The sequence below is a fragment of the Plecotus auritus genome, assembly GCF_963455305.1.
Source record: "Plecotus auritus genome assembly, chromosome: 9".
Taxonomy (NCBI): Eukaryota; Metazoa; Chordata; class Mammalia; order Chiroptera; family Vespertilionidae; genus Plecotus; species Plecotus auritus.
Genome location: NC_137783.1, coordinates 136,273,289 through 136,294,860, shown reverse-complemented (window position 1 = coordinate 136,294,860; position 21,572 = coordinate 136,273,289). Strand labels below are relative to the sequence as shown.

Below are 21,572 nucleotides of genomic sequence, written 5' to 3'. Positions count from 1 at the left end.
ATGATAATTAATAAGTAGTTGTTGAATGAATAATAAATTGATGTTACCTAAAACACCCATCTAATGCAATCAATAGTCTAGCTTGGAACTGGAAGGTGAGTAAACCACAGGGTGTGGGGATTCAGCAGAATCACCTGGGGAGCTTTTGGAAAATGCAGACTCTGGAACCCCACCCAGACTAATTAAGTAGGAATTTCCACAAGCTGACACCCAGAATTCAACATTTACAAAAGTTCTTTCCAAATGAACTCTTGACATATTTTTCAGAGCAAAAGATTCTAAGTTGAAATGATGGAATCAGCAATGGTAATCAATTAAAATCCTACATGAGAGCCCTAACTGGTTTGGCTCAGTGGGTAGAGCGTCAGCCTGCACACTCAAGGGTCCCAGGTTGGATTCCGTTGTGGGCACATCCCCAGTGGTGGGTGTGCAAGGGGCAGTTGATTGATGTTTCTCTCTCATCAATGTTTCTAGCTCTCTCTCCCTCTCCCTTCCTCTCTGTAAAAAATCAATAAAAAATATATTTTTTTTTAAATCCTAGATGAGATGCAAGAACTGCTGGCATCATAGTAACTGACACCAGCTGTCCCTTTCCTTCTTCCAGATGTTTACTCTGCTCAGGACCCTTCATATTCATTCTCTGAAAAAAATTATTATTAAATGTTTGTCATGCTAGACCAGGGAATAGAGTATTGAACACAATATAAATGGTCATTTTCTCATGAAACCCATATAGCTCAGCCAGGCGAGTACTACTAGAGTTCTATCCAGGATATTTTTCTGAATTTATGCGCTTCACTTTCATTCCTTGTATCTCCTTACTTCTCACCCTTGCTTCAAAGAAGCATTTTTGGCTTCCTGGTCCCAATGGTGGAAAATAACTATTGACAACAGCTTTCTAAATGTACATCTCCTCCATTCAAGAAAGTAGTCAATCCCAAAAAAAAAGCTCACTGCCTCAACCTGAGCTGGGTAGGTCTCCTGGACTAGCTACTGTGGCCTAGAAGAGGTGTCTCATTAAAAGGGCATCGTTGCTCCAATGGAACCGTATCATCAGAGAGAGATTGGGGAAAGTCCATTAGAAAGAGATAATGGACAAACAATTTGATACATTTCAACCACAGTTCTCTGAGGGCCATCCATGCACTTCAGTGCTTGAATGCTATACCATTCATTTGGGTTGCCTAGAGTTTTATTCTGCTTACTGTCCAAATTTTAGCTCTGTTCAGATAATTAGGTTATTATAGTCATTCTTTCATGATTCACTCATAAAACATTTATTAGGCATTGACCTTGTCCTGGTCCTGAGGACAAGAAGAAGAAATGAGCATAAATGTACTTCTCTTGGTGCTTACACTTTACTAAAGTAGACAAACATGTAGACACAAAAATGATCGTTTATTGTGGTGGAGTCATGTACCAAGCACCAAACAAACACAAGAGGGTCATAGAAATCTTCACATATTTCCTTAAATGGGTCTTAATGGATACAAAGGAGTTTTCCAGCTTAGACTGAGTAGGGAGGCTCCCAAGCAAAACATACTGTGAAAACAAAGTTAAGGTCTGTGTAGCAGAAGGAAGTGTCATGGGTGAGAGGTGAAGTAGTAACGATAGCTAAAAGATTAGTCACTTTGTAAGTGTCTTCCCAGCCCTACCACTGTGAGGTGGGTGCACTTGGGCACGTCAGATTTTCTGTACATATCTCATAGGATTGTTGTGCGAGTTAACAATTGTAATGCATGTGAAGTGTTTAAAATAGTACTCAGATATCTTGAGTGCTTAATAAATGTTTTAATGTTGCCGAAACCAGTTTGGCTCAGTGGATAGAGCGTCGGCCTGCGGACTGAAAGGTCCCGGGTTCGATTCCGGTCAAGGGCATGTACCTTGGTTGCGGGCACATCCTCAGTGGGATGTGTGCAGGAGGCAGCTGATCGATGTTTCTCTCTCATCGATGTTTCTAGCTCTCTATCCCTCTCCCTTCCTCTCTGTGAAATATCAATAAAATATATTTTTTTTAAAAAATAAATGTTTTAATGTTGTCATCATCATCATTATTTCAAACAAATGTGCTATTCCTGGGTGAGTTCATTTTACTTGTGTGAGAAGACCCCATTTTGTTTATCATCATGCCATGGTCATTGTGATTTGGACTTGGCCCAGGGTACAAAGTAGTCAGTTGAAAGATCACATGTATTACGTTGCTGACAAGGTTATGGTGGATCTTACAGAATTAGCAGAGGAAATTCCAGTGTAATCCTACCTGCCACAAAACCACATCCTGCTTTTGCATAGTTGTATAGTCTAATCATAAGGTGCCAATTCTACTATGTTTGGTTAAAGACTCTTTCTGACTACACCTGTCGTTCAGCCAAGACCCCACCATGGAGACTGTGAATCAGAATCTAACCACATTTTTCCAGAGAAATGTTCCAAAGGATGAACACATAGTCTTGAAAACATAGCACCACATCACGTGGACAGTTAAATTTCAACTTTGGAACTATTTCTCACATATTCTGAGGACTTTGGTTCAAGGGATGTGATCAATGCCCTCCTCCCATAGATTTGGGTAGGAATTAAAGAATTCTTTCTATTTCTTCCTCTCATTTCTCTATCTCTTCAATCAAATACCAGCAATGGGGACAGTAACATTTGAACTGAAAACTCACCCCAGAACCACATCCTTTGCTAATTCTATTTACATTTTCTCCTGGTTTGGCCTTTGCAAGCTTGCTTCTTCTGTACAAATAATGTTCTTCCTGCTAAATCTGCCAGCCACTGTACAGGTGGTATTCTTTACTCACATGTTTGATGGAGAACCATAGTGGATTGCTACCTTTACAGGGACCTGTCTAAATTTTGCCTGCAGAGCAGCTTACTCTGGCCAGTTAAATCTTCCTTCTTCAATGTGAAAGAAAGACAAAGATAGAGACAGAGACTTAGGGAAAGAACCAGTGAGATCTTGAAAAACACAATGCTATCTATATTTTCTCTTAAAGAGACATGGTGAAGAGACATACTTTATTAATCTCTGAGATGTCCAAGAAAGGGAGGAAAATATAGGGAATAAAGAAAAGAAGAGGATATGGCAAAGTGAAGAAGAGAAGGAAAAGGAGAGAAGAAAGATTGACATCAGTTGTGGGATGGAGTCTGCTTCAATATATCAACATGTTAAAGTAATATTTGCCCACACACTTGACCCCATGCATCCACGGGGTATGTACAAAGGGTATATAAACATCTCTAAATGTGGCTTCCATGTCCCAGAGGCCAAATGACATTCCTTAAGGTTCACCAAATCTGGGTTTCATGGGCCAATGGTCTCATGAAACCACATGGTAAACTTATAAGATTTTCCAAAATTGAGATGAGATACTGGATACAACTGAACAAAAAAGAAAGTTTCCATGAAGTTTTAAAATAAATCTTTTTTAACCAGTCACTTGAAGCCACTTGAAGCATGACCACCAGGGCATTTATTTGTTTTCCTTGAACATTAGAGAGTCCATAGGAGAAAAAATTTAAGGAATGATTTCCATCTTCACCATTTTTGAGCTATCTAATCCCTCTGAGCTATTTAATCTCTCTGAATCTGATTTCCCCTGCCTGAGAAATGGCACTAATAACAAACTAATAATAACAATAAAAAGAAAAACATAGTTATTACTATATTAATAATAATGACAATAACAAAGTCACTGACAAACCTGAAACTCAGTCCCATTCCTCTGCTCATTCATTCATGCATTTATTCACTTGTTTATAACAAGTATTTAGTGAGGAGCTGATCCTAGGTCAGACTCTACAAATAGAGTGATGAACCAAACAATCAAAAATCCTGCCCTCCTGGACCTTAGAATGTAATTTTCTACTCTGTCCTCTAGCCTTCCTCATCTCTTCTTTGATTAGGTCCGTGGTCGACAAACTGCAGCTTGTGAGCCACATGCAGCTCTTTGGCCCCTTGAATGTGGCTCTTCCACAAAATACCACGGCCTGGGCGAGTCTATTTTGAAGAAGTGGCGTTAGAAGAAGTTTAAGTTTAAAAAATTTGGCTCTCAAAAGAAATTTCAATCGTACTGTTGATATTTGGCTCTGTTGACTAATGAGTTTGCCGACCACTGGACTAAGTGAACACAAAGTCTCGGGTATCCATGCTTATTTTTCAGAAATAAGTCTTCATTTCTTTTATCTCTGTATGAAATAAGGCAGTAGCTGACACCACAAGAATTTGGTTGTGTTGAGTCTGTGAGAATATAAGGCTATGCTGCCCCACCTGGATCCTGCCCATGGCAGGGTCTGGGGCAGCCAGGTGCCAGCTGACAGGGGACCAGGTGAGTGCTGGGAGCGTCTGTGACTCAAGCAGTCCTGCCTGAATGTCCACATTGAGATAATGAGACTCTTCAAAGCCAAAGCACCAGGAGGTAATTGGGGTGTTTTTTAAACAAACTTTGTTGTATGATAAAGCAGCACCCCAGAGCAGTTGCCCTGGGAAAACTGGGCGTGTAGTTCATGCAGTCATTCCATTCACACAGAGCCAAGTCGTGTCCCAAGCCAAAGGAACCCTTCTGGAAAGCCGATCAGCCAGTGATAAGAATAGGTATGTTCACAGGCACTTGTATAAATAATGTCAGTCCTCAAGGAGCTCAAAGCACTTTATTATAGGTAGGTAGATAGTGACTAATCATACCGAGTCAACAGAAGAATCGAATCCCCTTACACTCAGTTCCACATTCTGCATGATTCTGTTATTAAGGAGAGCAATTATATTTTTCTATCTGAGGAAAAATGGATCCAGTTGGAAGAGTTCTCATGGAGACCTTGGGAAATCTTGTACTTCCTATAAAATCACAATTATTGTAACAAATTTCTGCTTTAAAACTATATTTCCATCTCTATTATCTCTTTTGAGGCTCACAACACTTCAAAATACAGGCAGAATATGTATTATTATACCCAAATTAATGGAGAAGAAAACTGAGGTTCAGAGAGGATACGTGACTTCAATAAATGTTCTCAGCTTTTAAGAAGAAAAGTGTGATCAGTCCTGCTGATGCCAAAACCAGAGCTTTCTCAATCTCTGTGCTGTTTTCAAAGTTTTTCTTTCTTTATTAGTAGAGTTTGAATCCTCAGGACCAAAAAGTGGCATAGACTGTTATAGAATTTCTTTTTAAATGTTTTCATTTTTTACCTAAAAGAGAATGCTCTGATTTTGAGGACATGACTATAGGATTGTGCATAACATGGGCCTTTTGTGTTGGTTTATGACATTGCGGAGTTGGAGAATGTTCACGTATTGATTGGAAAGGAGACAAGGAGCCTGGAGACGAGACTCTGAGAGGTAGAAGATGATTCAGAGAACCAAGCCCATAGCAGTGTGAGGAGGAAAACTCAACCTGCTTCTTTAGTCTGTGGTTTGTACTTGGATACTTTTTTTCCCGACTACTTCAGTTACCAAACTGATACACACTTGTCTCCTTTTCTTCCCCACTTGACTGTCTTCCTACTTCCTTTAAGAAAACAGAGGATACTATGCTAAGTGAAATAAGCCAGAGAAATACAAGTACCATATGATTTCCCTTCTATGTGGAATCTAATGGACAAAATAAACAAATAAGCAAAAAAGAAGCAAACTCATAGATACAGAGAACAGACTGACAGCTGTCAGAGGGGAGGGAGGTTGGGGGACTGGGTGAAAAGGAGAAGAGATTAAGCAATACAAATTAGTAGTTGCAAAATAGCCACAGACAAGTAGATTACAGCATATGGAATACAGTCAACAATATCGAGTGGGTACTTAAAGCCAGAGGGGACCACTCCGTAAAGTACTTGATTTTCTAACCACTTTGCTGTACATCTGAAACTAATAGAGAATAATATTGAATGTCAACTGTAATTGAAAAAATAATAATAATAAAAAGAAAACAGAATTATTGTAAAGATACCGTATATAGCCATAGCAAGTGCTCATCAGATATTTGCTGCAATTGAATAATATGCTGACTCAGAGTTTAGAGAGTAATACTAGTAGCTAGCACTTACAGAGAACTTAATACATGCTAAGCCCTTTACATGAATTAACACATTTAATCTTCACAAAAAATTCCATGAGGTATTCAGTATTATGAGCATCATCCCTATTTTAGAAAAATCTGAGGTTAAGACACTTGTCTAAGTTCACAGAGCTAGAAGCAGTAGTCCTGAATGTGAACTCTGGAAGTCTGACTCTCTAAAAGAAACTAAATGCTCTCCAGAGAAAAGGAAGTTTTATTTACCTCTCATCTCCAGGCTATTTAGCATGGCAACTAGAAAATGATAAATTCTTTGTAAACCTTTGATAAATTCTGTAAAGGTCCTTATTGTCATGAGAAACTACTATATGGGTCTGACAAGCTTCAGGCTGAGAGATAGGGTGCTGGGATTCCGAAGGCCCTGCCTTTGGTCTAACCTGTCTGGCCCAAGAATACTACCTCAAATCTCTTGAGTAAGTGAATACAAATATTCAAGTCATGGTTAACCCCTACTCTGACTTCCTAGGAAAAAAAAAGAGGTCAGAAATACTCACCTTGTATTTTAAAAGCCAATGAAGCCCTGGAGCACAATGCCAGCCCTCTGGAAGCTACTCAATAACAGGCTCAGATTGATCTGTAAATAACTTGATTGATCTGAAATGATTTCACTGGTGAAAGATGCTAGCTTCTCAAAAAGCTCTGTGTGGGATTGATATACCGGAATCCTATCCTTATAGAATATCTTCAGATTACCTCTGAGATGAGCACTTTACCTCATTTCCCCAGAGTTAGAACATCATCGGGAAGATGAGTTGCTTTGGGGGAATCAGCTCTCCAGAAGGCTGATCTGGGAACGATTTGCACACAACCAACATATACCCAGGTTCTAACGAACTTGCATCTATTCTGAAAAGGAATGTTTATTGGGAGCCCAGTGTGCTGAGGGCTTTTGCTAAGAAAACCTCCAGTACCGATACTTTCCGAGCCTTGCATGAGAAGGGAGAGACTGACCCTCAACAAGCAAAAGGTCGTGTGCTCTCCATCTGTGACAAGGCCAGTGTAGGAACTAGCTCTAGGCTGCTCCAAAACCACAGAGGTCCCTCTGGGAAGGGCAAGTTCATTCCTATTGGCCAGCAACACTCTACAGCTATTTACTAGTACACACAACCTACACAGAAGCTCATTGTTACACTTCCCTATAAAATGAGGTTAGGAAGGTTCGCTCATCTTTTCATAGACTATTAAACTTAAAGCATTGTTGGAGCCCTGTCAATTTCAACTTCCAATGTTACATATAAGGAAGCTCAGTCTCAGTGAAGGTACAAGGCAAGCAGTTAGTTGGGGACCACGCTGTAACCAGCATCCTAGTCACCTAATCAGTTTTTACCACTGTAATAGGCACTTCCTTTCTCTACTCCATACCACTTCCTTCTTCCTTATTCCTCGTTTTTTATCTCGTTTTGTTACTGACTGGAATGGGGCCCAGCCACTTGGTAGAGGTCAACCAAAAACACATTCCAAGAAAGTTTATTGCTGGCCAGCGAGCAAGGAGTGCACTGGGGGTCATTCCCCGAGCTATTTCTCACTAAGAACAAAAGAACAGATGGTTTTATTGGGCTGTTGCTTACATCATAGCATGTTGAGGTATGTTTTGGGTGAGCATGCACAGTAAATGGACATGGCTAGATATGCATCACATGCACAGAAAACAGCAGGTAAGCCCTCACCTGGGGGAAGATTTTAGTATTACTATGAGGGTGTAATGAAGGAAATTCCAATTGAGGCCATTGAAATGTCCTCTGATCCATTTCAACTGATCTCTGGAGGTTTTCTAGCAGCTTTTCTTGTTTCTTTTTTTAGATTTTTTTTTTAATATATTGATTTCAAAGAAGAAAGGAGAGGGAGAGATAGAAACATTAATGATGAGACAGAACCATTTATCAGCTGCCTCCTGCAGGCCCCCTACTGGGGACCAAGCCCACAACTCAGACATATGCTCTGACTGGGAATCAAACCATGATCTCCTGGTTCACAGGTTGACATTCAACCACTGAGCCACACCAGCTAGGATAGCAGCTTTTCTTACCTTTACCTTCTGGCCTTAAAGGAAAATATCTCAGGCAAGCACTTGTAGGAATCAATCAGTCAAATAAGCATAGCAAATATTTAGGTAACTACGTAGGCTTTCTCCTAGCTCTTAACCCCTCTGCACCAGCTGGGTAGGCTATAATTTCCTTCGTATTTATCCATTTCTCTCCCACTAACCTGTCTCTCTCTTTATTCCACATAATTGAGTAAAACAAGAATAAAATTATAGGGAGTCAGTTCCTCCTGAAAGAAGATAAAACAGAACTCCTAGCCTAAAAAGTCCCAGATGTCCCCTTTATTTTGGGGTGGACAAAAGGCAGAATCAAAAGAGTTTCACCTTCCATAGTCAAACACCTCTGGTCTCTCTTCCTGGGCCTTAATAATGAAAGTTTTTTCTATAATATTTCTTTTAAAACAAATAAAATGATGTGAGGCTTATAGGCCTGAGAGAAGAACAAACACAGGTGACTACCTTCCAAAGCAAAAATAAAAATATCTACAATAACAATAATAACAGCTGTTTCATCTATTGCATACCTCTAGATATTAGGTACTATGCTAACTTCTTCCATCTATATAATAAAACCCTAATATGCAAATAGACTGAATGGCGGAATGACCAGTCACTATGACACACACTGACCACCAGAGGGCAGAAGCTCAATGCAGGAGCTACCCCCTGGTGGTCAGTGCACTCCCACAGGAGGAGTGCTGTTCAGCCAGAAGCCGGGCTCATGGCCTCTCCCACCTCCGCTGCAGGTGGGCAGTAAGGAGTGAGGGGTCCCAGACTGCGAGAGGAAGCAGACCTAAGCCAGCAGGCAGACATCCCCCAAGGGCCTGTGGACTGCAAGCCTCTAGTATATAATAGAATTTAATCTCCTTTGCAAACTTATGAGTGTAGTTTCTGTTCACTCCATTTTATAAACTAACAAAACTGAGGCACAGAGATAATAAGAATCTTGTGTAAGAATATTCAGCTAAGATATTTCTGGCTCCAAATTTTGTTATTTCCAGGATTGTAAACAGTCTCCTGGCCTTCAGAGAGACTGTACAAAACAAGTACAAATGTTTTAAAGAAATGAGGAGCTGTCTTTATAAGTCTACTAGAAGCCCAGCACATGAAATCGTATGAGACCCAGAGTCCCACTGGCACTGCAGGACCCAGAGCAGAGTCCTGCCTGCTGGCACAGTGGGACCCATCAATGCACCTTCTGGTGAGTCCGGTCATTGGTTGTTACTGTGTTACGGGCACAGGCCTTTTATATATATATAGATTTGATATCGAAGCAGGCACAACTCCCTGGAACCCCTCCTCCAACCAGGCTGTTGTCTTCAAACCTCACTTATACTGAAATCCCAGAGCTATCCTGGACTTATGTATATAGCTTCCGAATACCAAATGTATTTATGTTGGATTTACAAAACTCCCATACAGAAATTATGGAAACTACTGAGGGTTTCTGTAAATACCATAACACTTATGTTAATTTAATGTAGTTCTGAGAATTGTGTTTATTTTTTCACTTTACAGATGGAAAAATGAAAAACCAAAGAAGTAAAGTAATTCACATCATGTTGTATAGTTAATAAGTGGTAGAGCTCAAATATGGTCCCAGATTCTTCTAGCTCCAAAATTTATGCATTTTCTTTCTTTCTTGGGTTTCCTATTTAAGGAAACAAAATCTTGCTTTATCTAAATTATAAAAGTAACATGTCTTCATTTGCAAAAAAAATGAGGACCATACAGAATAAAGAAAGAAAGAAAAACTTTAATAACAGGGAGAACTAATGCCAATATTTTAGCATTTTTTCCTCCAATCATAAGCAGAATATTATTGACTAATTTTTTACTTGTTATATTGCAAACATCAGTCCGTCATTAAATATTATATATATATATATAAAATATTCAATTTATACATCAAAAAAATCAGCCTTGTTTATAGTTGGACATTTAAGCCATTTCTGATTTTTAACATTTATAAATCATTCTGGAATAAATCCCTGAGTACATAAATCTTGGGATGAAACACTGATGATTTACTCAGTACCGATTTCTAAATATGAGAATAGACTTTTTCTATTATTTCTTTTTAACATTAAGACAACGCCACCACCACTACCCTGTAAACTCTTCTTCACCTCATTTCTAAACCACTGAGTCGACCCTAGATTCAGAAACTGAATGGAAAGAGTTGGGTGCTTGGAATCAGAAAATCTGGATTTACTTCTCACTGATAAGATGATTGTGGCTCGTCTTACCTGAGGTCTTCACAGTGTTTTCTCAGCTGGAACATGAGGCACTAACAGCACCTCCCTCAAAAAGTTAATGTGAGGATTCAACCAGATAAAGCACGTGACCAGGGTTTTGTAAATAAATCATGTGTTCTAACAAACAGCTGCCACTGTTACTTTCAGGTGTGTTGACAGACTTGGACAGCTTTCAAAGGGAAATAAAAGAGAGGAACTGGTTTACTGTTGACGTGCTCTTTTGGTAAATATAAACCTTTTTTTAAAAAAAAGTATTTTAAAAAAGTTTAAAAGCCCTGGGGAAAAATAGCTGTCAAAAAGATCATTTCCCAAGTCCATCAAGCATTCATGTCATCCTGGAGATTTTGAAAGCTTCTGCTCACATGTTGAATTAATAAATCTGAATGTTTTCATTCAGAGAGCTAAGAACCCAACCCACCTTGATGCAGAGCAGGAGGTTACTTGACAGAGCCTAGCCCCTCCTCCTGGGGAGGGAGGGGCGGGCAACAACATTGTGCCGGACTACCATTGGTCACAACTCTTTACTTAAGGACTTAATGGTGACAGATGCTGCTAAGAGACCAGCCAGCAGGGAGAAAAGTGAGGAGTGAACGGTGGTTCAGCCTCCATCCAGGTAGAAAAGATTCAGGACAGACAGAAGGGAGAGGCTGAGGATGTGTTCACCATCAAGTTTGGGAAGAGAAAATTAGGCTAAAAAGAAGTGTTCTGTGCAGGCATCATACTACAAATGGAATAAAAGGGGAAGAGGGACTAGTTTATGATCCAATCAGAGGTGAGGATTAGAAGTTTCAGGAGTCAACCCAGAAATCTCAGGGGTTCTATGATGATGAAGATTGGAGAAAAGCATGCAGGCAATGGGAGCCTTGTAGGAAAGAGTCAGCTGCTCCTAGGTGAGAAGCATCAGGCAAATGACAAACCAGAAGCAAATGGGAAAGCAGAGGTCTCCCCAAAGCAGGAGGCAGATGGGAAAGTTGACACACCTAGAAAGAGCCTCAACTTGTACAGTTGGCAGGAGATCCAGAGACACAATCAGGAGGCCGACCAATGGCTGGTGATCAATCGCAAGGTCTACGATGTTACTAGCTGGGCGGACCGACATCCAGGTGGCCGTCGGGTTCTCAACCACTATGCCGGGGAAGATGCCACGGTAAGGGACGCCAATTTCTATCCTCTCTGTTCCAGCTGCTGGGTGGGTGGGACCTTGACTTACTTCCCAAAAGCATGTCAAATAGGTGCTCAAGCTCCACAACAGCTCATCTCCTCCCAAACTAATTTTTCAGGATTCCTATCCAGCAAGGATTTGGAGCAACTTAAGCCTCAAGGTCTAGCTATTATCTGAATCAGGTTTGGGATGAGCTCAGATGTTGACAGTGGGTACTATGTTTGTGTATTCTGATTTTTGTTTTGTTCTTGGTGTTTTGCTTTGAAATGGAGCTGCTGTTTTATAAGAAGAAAGTTATAAATAGATGAGTAAAATCTGGGGGGGGAAAATGTACCCAAGTGTAAATTTCTCAGGTTCTTTAATTTGGAGTGTTTAAAAGAAAGTCGGTGATTCATCTGTTAGGCATAAAAATGTTGTTAATAACAATGATGAAAGCCTACAATTACATAGGCTTTTAGACTTTGCAGTGCTCTTTTGTGTCTTGCAGCTCATTCGGTGTCAAAAAGGTAATACAACTCACTTTTACGGGGGAAGAAATTAAAATCAGAGAGGATAACTGATTGGCCCAAGGTCATCCAACAGCAGAGCTCAGATTCAAAAACCTTATCTTTCTTAGCTTCCAATCTTCCACTTTTCTTCACTACTTCTCTTCATCACCTTCCCCCACCAAAGCAGCAAAGGGGAAAAAAAATAGCGTAACATTTATTGGATGCCTAGAATACCTTAGATATATTCAAATGATCACCTCCCTTAAACCTCACCATGTGGAAGGTGGATGCCATCTCCATATTACAGAAGAAAAAATTAATGTTCAAAGAGGCAAATAATGCACACAGCCACCAAGTAATATTGCCAAATTTTGAAATCAGGGAGGTGTTTTACTGTAAAAACCTTTGTAGCTGAGTCTGTACAAATAAAATTTCCATTTAACATTTAATAGGAAGGTCTTTTGAATCCTTGGATGCATGTAGGAAGCCCTTTTAAAATATTCTGTAAGGAATATTGTTTTTTGCCCATTAGGAATTTTATTGCCCATATTACACAGATGAAGAAATGAAAATAAAAAGATATAACTAACCTTGCCCAGCCATAATGGCTCAGCGGTTGAGTGTCCACTGAGGAACCAAGAGGTTACAGTTCAATTCCTAATCAGGGTACTTGCCCAGGTTGTTGGCTCAATCCCCACTAGAGGGCGTGCAGGAAGCAGATGTTTAATGATGTTTCTCATTCATGTTTCTATATCTCTATCTATCTCCCTTCCTCTCTCTCTAGAAATCAATAAAAACATATTAGAAAAAGGTCTAACTAACCCAAAATCAGAAAATTAATATGTGGAGCAGGTTCTTCTTCTTCTACCATCTTCATATCTTGATTCTACAGTCAGCCAAATACATTTCTGAACATACCTTGCTACTTCCCCAACACTTCCATCAGACATGATAGTTTTTAAACAAAGTTCAACCTTTTATTGAGAAACTGAGCATGCACTTGTAGCAAGGGATGGGAGCACCTTTGTATCAAGAAGATAGATGGTGGGTAGGAATCCAGATAGCTGAGGATAGAAGTGAGGTGGAAAGAATGTGTGCAAGAATAGAAAGAGAAAGGTATCAAAAATAAAATGGAATAAAAAATACTACAGATCCCTGTGTATCCCTTCTTTCATTCCCACAACTCGGAGAAAATATGGTTATTGCCTTCCTAACTCAAGTCATAGAATGAGCTCAGAGGATGTGTTGGAAAAGAAGTGGGTCTCAGCCACCATGAAAATCATGGATAAATTCTAAGCTAGAGGCAGCTCAGATGATAAATCTGTAATTTGCTGATAATTTTTACTTCCCAGAAGTTAGGAAAAGACTGTTATTCTGATCTAATTTTAGCCAACAAGGAGAATTGATTGATAAAACAGAAACTATCAGAACCCCAGGGATTCATATCCTGAGAATGAAAATCCTGAGCATGTTCAGTCATGGACCTCAGACATTAAGGAAGTGAATCCAAAAATGTTCAGAGAAAAGATTCTCCAAGGGAATATGGCTCAAGAAGATTGGGAGGGTGCTGAGGAAATTCTGACAATCAAAATATGCTGTGACTACTCAGTGTATGGAGAACCTGGGATTTGGGATCCATTCTATAAACCTGGGAAAGTTATTGGAATGCTCTGCACCTCAGCTTCACCATCGGCATTACCCAACTTACTGGTTTATGGTAAACGGGACTGATGCTTGTAAAGTATTTAGAAAAATGTCGGACACTTTGGTAAAGTTTCATTCCATTGTAGCTACAATTATTCATATCTCTGACATCCATAGCCCCCGAGATGTGATTATTACTTTCTGTTTACTACCAGCTTAGAAATACTGGTTCTACTTGTTGCCATCTATTGGAAACAGTGGGTACAAGGTGGAAGGCACCATGCTCTCTAGGGAAGGAGGGCAGAGCAAAGTCAGAGGCCTTGATGTCCAATACTCTCTCTACAACTTAAGAGGTCTTTGTAGGTTATGCCCTGAAAGGAAAATGTGGACCCAAAAATGGTCTCTTTGTGTTAGCCCTGGACTCATGACTAAACCTGTCCAGAGTGCGCACCTTTTCTTTTTTATTTACACAGTGAGTGAGAAAAATAACTCTCTGTTTATCCCTGAGGATGAATCTGGGTGAGTTCATGTGACATTCTCTACTCCAAATTGGCTCTCTCCCAAGAAAATAGCAAAAACTGCATTCTCCTCACAAATCGGCCTACTCACAACTCATGCTCTACCCAAAATATGAGGCAAACTTGTTCTAGCCATTGCTTTGGAGCAGATGAAATCTGAAAAGGGTGAGCAGAGAAGAAATTTCTCAAAGAGGTGGTAATGGGTATCTGTGGTTGGGTATTGAATATTCTGATGAGCTTTTCTGAAGTGAGTAAATCAAGGTTCCAGTTATTTTGTTTTGTGACTCATGCATATATTTGTCATCAGTTTTTTCTTTCCTGAATTTTGGGAAATTTTAACCCACCTCAGATGAATTAAGTAATATAAAAATGCAGTCATTTAATGATGTCTGATTCCAAAGCTTAAGCACTTAACCACTTATCTAGATTCTCAGTATGTTTTGGAATGACTGAATAAATGAACATAGGAATTAATGAACCTATGGGGAAGACTGAGTAGTAGTATTATTCACATTTAGAAAAAAGACCAAGGCTTGAAAAATTAAGTAATCTTCCCAATATAAACCAGCCTGCTCCCCTAGTAGCCTGCACTGTGACTTTGGGTGGTTGAAGCTAAAGAGTTGGCAAGCAGAGTGCTGGCTGAATTTCAGCCCATACATTCCCTCCGGGCTGGGTGCCTTCATGCAGGGCACAACCAGGATACAGTACTTGAGCTGTAAAGGCAAGATTTTGTCTCTGGCATTACATACTTTTCTCTTCCACTAGGAATCATGTGCTTTTACAGTAAACCACATCTCTTAAAAAGCAGCAAAAAATTATCAGGATTTCCAAGCTAGTTGTGAAAATCACATTTTTCCTGTGTGTATACTGTTTTGAAAATAATAAATTTTGATATAAACTTATGAGTAGGTTAAGGAGTACAGATGATGGTTGAGAAGAAATTCAAAAGGCTAACAGATGAAAATGAGAGAGGTTAAAGCAGCAGAAAGGTCAGAAAATAAGAGATACGGAGGATAGGAAGGAGACAGTGGTGTTTAAGACCTATATCCTCTGAGTTCAACACTTTGATAATCCCAACTTTCTCCTTGTTAGAAAAACTCTATATTCAGCCCTAGCTGGTTTGGTTCATTGGATAGAGCATAGGCCTGTGGATCAAGGGGTCCTAGGTTTGACCCAGTCAAAGGCATGTACCCTTGTTGCAGGCTCCTCCTCAGCTGGGGCCCTGGTCGGGGCATGTGCAGGAGGCAACCAATCAATGTGTTTCCTTTGCATCGATATTTCTCTCTTTCTCTCTCTTCCACTCTCTCTAAAAATCAATGGAAAAATATTCTCGGGTGAAGATTAAAAAGAAAAACCCTATATTCATTTATTCATTCATTCATTTCCCTTATCCATTAGACATCCATGATCACATGCCATACTCCAGACATACTGATAGATGGTATGTATAATGGAATCAATAGCACATGGTCCCAATTTTCAAAAAACTCAAAGGACACTATAGAAAGGGTGCAGACACAGATTGCTTACAATATAATTTGAAAAGTTCTAGGAACAAAGTGTCATAGGAGCCCAGAGGAGATCATGAATAATTTTCCTGGGTGGGTTCAGGGAGGAAATATTTCACTTGATCATGAAGGGTGAAGAAGAGCTTTTGTGTAGAGAAAGCAGAGGAAAGCAATGAAGGCAAGAAAACAGTATGTGCAAAACTGCAGCACCATGAAGAGGCATGAAATGTTTATTGAAATGGGAGAGATCCAGTGAATAACAATGTTCATGAAGGGTCTGATGAAAGCTAAGCCTAGGAAGAGAGGTGAAACCCGAGGCAAAGTGATTCACATGATTACAACCTAAGGTGGGGAGACACCATTACTCTATGCTCAGCAGAAACATTCTGATTTTAGCGCCATCCCCAAAAAATCTGATGTTGCTCCTCTCTTGAGAGGACTTTCAAAAATATATATACATGTTAAGGCTGGAATGGACCCTTACAGCTTTGTGGCATTTAGGGCCAGACATTTCTCCCTTCTGAGACATGGTTTCTTTACCTTTACAGCAGAATCAATGAAACCTCACAGAACTAAGATTATGACTGTGAATTGGCCCATAGAGCACCTTGTACATAGGATACATTCAATAAATATTGGCAGTATCTCTTTTCCCCTTCATTTTATCCCCTCTCCTTCCTTCAGCAGGAACATACTTGCCCAAGAATGTTGGTAACAGAACTCGTTTTTGCAGGTCTTTCAGGAGGGGATTTCATAACTGACTCAACATTCAGTCTCTATTAGGAAATTCTTCTAAATCAAATATTCTAAGACTAGCTAGACTTTTTTATTGTACTGCCCATCAATACAATGAAAAGAATTCCACAGAGCAGGGCAATGCCTACTATTCTGGAACACTGTGTAGGTCTTCACTACCTGCTATCACAATACTGACTGGTGAACCTTGCAGGGGGTCAGAAGAAACAATGGACCCAGAGGAATGTGAATGTCAGCACACTGTTCCAGGACTTTGGATGACTGCTCAGACTAAGATGAAATTGCAATAGCTTACCTCTCCTTTACACTCTGATCTTTATCAATAAGAATGCTTTTCATTCTAATCTGCTCCAAACAGCAAGCAGACCATGATTTTTCAGTATGGATCATCAGGAAATACTTTAATCACCTTCTTAATCACTAAATGATTCTCTTCATGGTTAGGGAACTAAGTTTCAGAATCATTGAATGTGACAATTAAAAATACATTTGAAAGCATATAGTTTGGCATTTTCCAAGGGGCTTAGAGGAGGTGTGCAGAAGCAGAATGGACAGTAGAGTTTGGACTGATTTTAGCAGATACGAATCTCTTTTCACATCAGTGAATCTAGGTGAAACAAGTCCAAAGAGTTGATATTGCAGCTTTCCAATTAACCTTATCTATACTAATAAAAGGGTAATATGCTAATTATACTGGGAGACCTTCCGGGAGACCTTCTGGACATCCTTCTAGACAAAGCCATGATGGCGGGGCCGAGGCAGAGACAGTTAGGGGCGATCAGGCCGGGGGGGGGGGCAGTTGGGGGTGAGCAGGCTGGCGGGGGGGGGGCAGTTGGGGGCAATCAGGCCAGTGGGGGGCAGTTGGGGGCGAGCAGGCTGGCGGGGGGGGGGACAGTTGGGGGCAATCAGGCCGGCAGGAGGGGGCAGTTGGGGGCGAGCAGGTTGGCAGGCAGAGTGGTTGGGAGCGATCAGGCAGGCAGGCAGGTGAGCAGTTAGGAGCCAGCATTCCCGGATTGAGAGAGGGATGTCAGACTTCTGGTTTCAGTCGGACATACCCTGAGGGGTCCCAGATTGGAGAGGGTACAGGCCAGGCTGAGAGACACCCTCGCCCCATGCACAAATTTTGTGTATCGGGCCACTAGTTCATTATATAAGTACCTTTTTATAAGTAGGGTATGTAGTTCTTGGCTATATCTAAAGTGGCTCTATGATTTAAAGAAGGTGAATTTATCATATTTACCAAAATAATTCAGTGCTTACAACACATTAGGAATTGGAGTATAGGAATAAAATATCTGAATTGCTGTCATGCAGAGAAGATAAGTAGTAAGTTCTTATCGCTAGAGATATACATATAAGAAAGATAGCTAACATATATTGAGAATTGTCTATCTGCCAACCATATTCTAATTAATTCACTTAATACATATAATCATTTTCTGACTTGAGCAGCTATTATCATCACTTTCATGCTAGAGAAAAGAGAAGTACAAGTAGGTCAAGAGACTTGCCCACAACTCACAGCTAGTAAGTGGCAAAGCTAGGATTTATATGTAGGAAGGTTGCTCCTGTGTCTACTTAATTAGTATGATGCAATAACATAACTCAGAGTAATGTGTATGGTTTCCATGTATTCAAGTTACAACCTTGTTTAAATGTCTTCATTTTTAATCACCCATATCCCCAAAGCCATAATAGCAGAAAATCCAGCATTTTTCTATTAGAAAATCCCCCTCCCTACAAAACTGTTTAAATCCCCAAAGGAAGAGGATGTCTCTCACTTCCAAATATAAGCATGATATAGGAACCACTGCTGTTCTCATAGCCATTTGAAATCTTTACTTACAAGGGGCCTGAGATGGAAAAGTAAAATTGATAAACTTGATTCTATGCCTGGCTGCCACAAGCCCCTGCAGACACTGCCTCATGTTTTTAGGATCAGTGACAAACTTAGCCAAGAGCGTGCTACTCCAGAAAACCCAGAGCTCAAGGGCTATACTCCCACACTCTCTTCCATATTTTTCTTAAACAACCATTATCAACTTTGTGGTTTTTGCTTTTATTTTTTTTTAAATATTGCTTTTAAATAACTTAATTCAAGAACCCCATTGCTCTGGTCCTTGGCTAAGAACCCAGAGGCAGACTTGGATGGAAGACATGATCTGCTTAGCTAGTCTTGGTTGTTGCATGCCTTAGCTAGTGTAAGCAACTTCAACCCATGCATGATGTTGGACTTGAAAGATTTATCATGGCCCATAAACTCAAGCCACTATTTCTTCTGGTTCTCAATAAAATAAACAGGGGTCTCTTCCAATTCTTGGGGATAATCTGGCTGCATTGGACTTGCTTAGTGAATCAGCGCATTCAGTAGGTGGATCTCCAGCTTTCATAGAGTATTTCTAAGGGTAATTTTGCTCAGTCCACTTGAAGCATCAACCAGGAATTATAAGCAAATTCTCTACAACAGTCTCTGTACTGGTTCTCAAGATGGGCACAGGGTGAGGTCAGGAAGGGGACTAATCTGTAGATAAGCATGTCTCTTCCAGCCTCTAACAATTCCCTCTGGTTTACAGGATGTCTTCAGAGCCATGCACCTGGAGCTTGACATTGCACGATTGTACCTTAAGCCACTACTCATTGGAGAGCTTGCCCCAGGGGAGCCCAGTCAAGAGAGAAACAAAAACGTGAGTGATGTCTCAGGCCTCAAGAATATGTGGAGGGATGGGGCCAAGGTATATTTCAGGTTCAACTTATCATTTTCTGTGAGCACCCAGCCATCATGCCTGGGTGGACCTGCAGTAGTGTGAATAAGTGGATGCCACATATTTCCAAACAATGTTCTCCTCCCACTCAGAACTCTGAAACCTCTGTGAAACATAGGAATAGAATTTTTGGTCCTGTGCCAAACAGTAATTCCATGTCTCTAAACACCTACTCCATGCCAGGTAATTTATACATATAATTTTTGCCAGTGACTGCTTGTAATTATTAGTTTAATGTCTATGTCTATGCTCCCTGATACACTGTGTTCCATGAGAGAAGAGATTGTGTCTATTTGGCTTGTCCCTATGTTCTCAGGACTCATCTGCACAGGATCAGACATATAGTAGAAACTACATAAATAGCTGTTGAATCAACGATGTGACTATATTCTAACCACTGCCCTTGTGAGATTTGGGGAAATGATAGTCCAGGGAAAATAAATTCCTTTCTGAAAGTCCCACAGCTGGTGTGTTGAAGAACCGAGACCCCAAGTCACTCTTTTCTGAACTCTATCCATTAGGGATTCCCAAGGAAAGACATCACTCTTTCTTTCTCCAATACTTTGGCTACCTGAACATTGTCTTCCAAAGGACAGGGTCTCTATAAGATTAAAAATTCACCAGGATGATTTTACATAAATCTTAAAGGGATTTCAGATAATAGACAGCTTACATTTTATAATTCTTTGGAAATAATTTGTACAAAGTGCTGACCCCATTTATCACTGTGAGGCAGATAGAATAAGGATTGTATTTCCACTTTAAGAAATGAGGAATCAAACTCACAGAGGTCCAGGGAGAATCTGAGGATATAGAACTGGTTATGTGTAGACCTGAGACAAACACTTAAGGTCACCCCTTAGATCCATGTGCATCCCACAAGGCTGTGTGTGTCAAGAAGCATGGCTCTGTGTTCAGAAGGGTGGGCTCTGAGGGTAGACAGCTTGGACTCACAACCTAGCCCTACCATAATTTGTATGAGTTTAGGCCAGTTACCAAAACTCTCTGCAGCTCAGCTTCTCTCTCTGTCAAGTGGCAACAATAGAACCAACATAATCAGAGTTATTGGGATATTATGGAAAGAGTTAAAGGCACTTAAATGCTCAGACCAGTGTCTGGAACACAGTAAATGCACAATAAATTTTAAATGCTATCATTATCATGAAGTCAATATAACTTAGGGCAGGAGGCCCTAGGTTAAAAGAGGAAGATGATGCAAAGCTTGTTTTTCCCAAAAATATTCTCTAGGGAAAAGAAACTCCCTCTAATGGCTAAGAGCTATAAGCATTCATTTTTTAAGAGTGTTGGTCTCTGGAGGTAACGATCTACCATAAATTTTCTTTAGTGCATCTATGTGAAGATACATATGTAAGTACAGATGGATATAAAACTAAAGAAAATTTAGGGTTACTCCCAGAGATCAACACTCTTTTAGACAATGAATTATTATCTTGTATTTACCCAGATATATATGTAGACAATTAGTGTTTAAGCACAAAACTGGGTGTCAGGAAGCATAAGTTTAAATCTAGCATCTGTCACTGACTTGCTGATGGTTTCAAACCAATCACTCTTCTGGGCTTTGGCAACCCTGTCTTTATAAATAAATAGGTTGGAAAACATGACCAAGCTCTGAGGCACTCTAGAGATGACCTATTAAAATTATCTATGGCCTCCAGATTCCAGGGTTGATGAGGGCCTGATCGATAAGCCCATAGACACTTTTCCCAGGCAGTAGATCCTTTAAATGTTGCATCAGTGAATTTTTAAATGAAATTGTTTGACTTCTACAATTATGTTCTTAGCTCTTTTTTATTTCAAATTTCTTCCTTTCTTACATCTGAACAATCTGGTTCTTTCTTATACTCTGGTCGCTTTCCCAACAGGCCTGGTTTCAACTCCATAATAGTCATTAAGCTAAGAGATATTTCTGCCCAGTCTTTGCACTGGCTCTCCAGTATGATGTGACAATGGAGGCTAGCATTGTACATACACACACATGCACATATCCCCGGTGCATGTGCACAGAACAAGGACCTTTCCAACAAGCAGACACACTAATGTCACTAGAGATCTGTCTTGTTTCTGGGGATCTATTGAGCAGCTCACAGGAAATTTATCCATTGAGCTAATCTACGTGACCTATATTTGTTTATCTTCATCATCTTCTGTGAACCAGCCCTTTGAACATATAAACAACTGACAATGTAACAGACTGACAGATCTCAGAGGGAAGGAGGGTGAGAGGGCGGGAAGAGATTAACTAAAGAATTTATATGCATATAGGCATAACCTATGGACAGACAACAGTGAGGTGAAGGCCTGAGGTGGGGCAGGGCCTGGGAGGGGGATAAAGGAGCAGAAATG

The 21,572-nt window shown here is 40.2% G+C and overlaps 1 protein-coding gene across 1 annotated transcript in view; it reads left to right on the top strand.

Moving 5' to 3' along the window:
- Nucleotides 1–11,124: 11,124 nt before the first annotated feature.
- Nucleotides 11,125–21,572, top strand: part of LOC308258114 (fatty acid desaturase 2-like protein FADS2B) — a gene marked incomplete at its 5' end in the record, with an annotated part of 32,390 nt that continues 21,942 nt past the window's right edge. Inside the window, 2 exons of the mRNA XM_080688371.1 lie at nucleotides 11,125–11,514; nucleotides 19,017–19,127. Of these exons, the coding sequence (XP_080544497.1) occupies nucleotides 11,125–11,514; nucleotides 19,017–19,127 (501 nt within the window). The remainder of the gene's footprint in view (nucleotides 11,515–19,016; nucleotides 19,128–21,572) is intronic.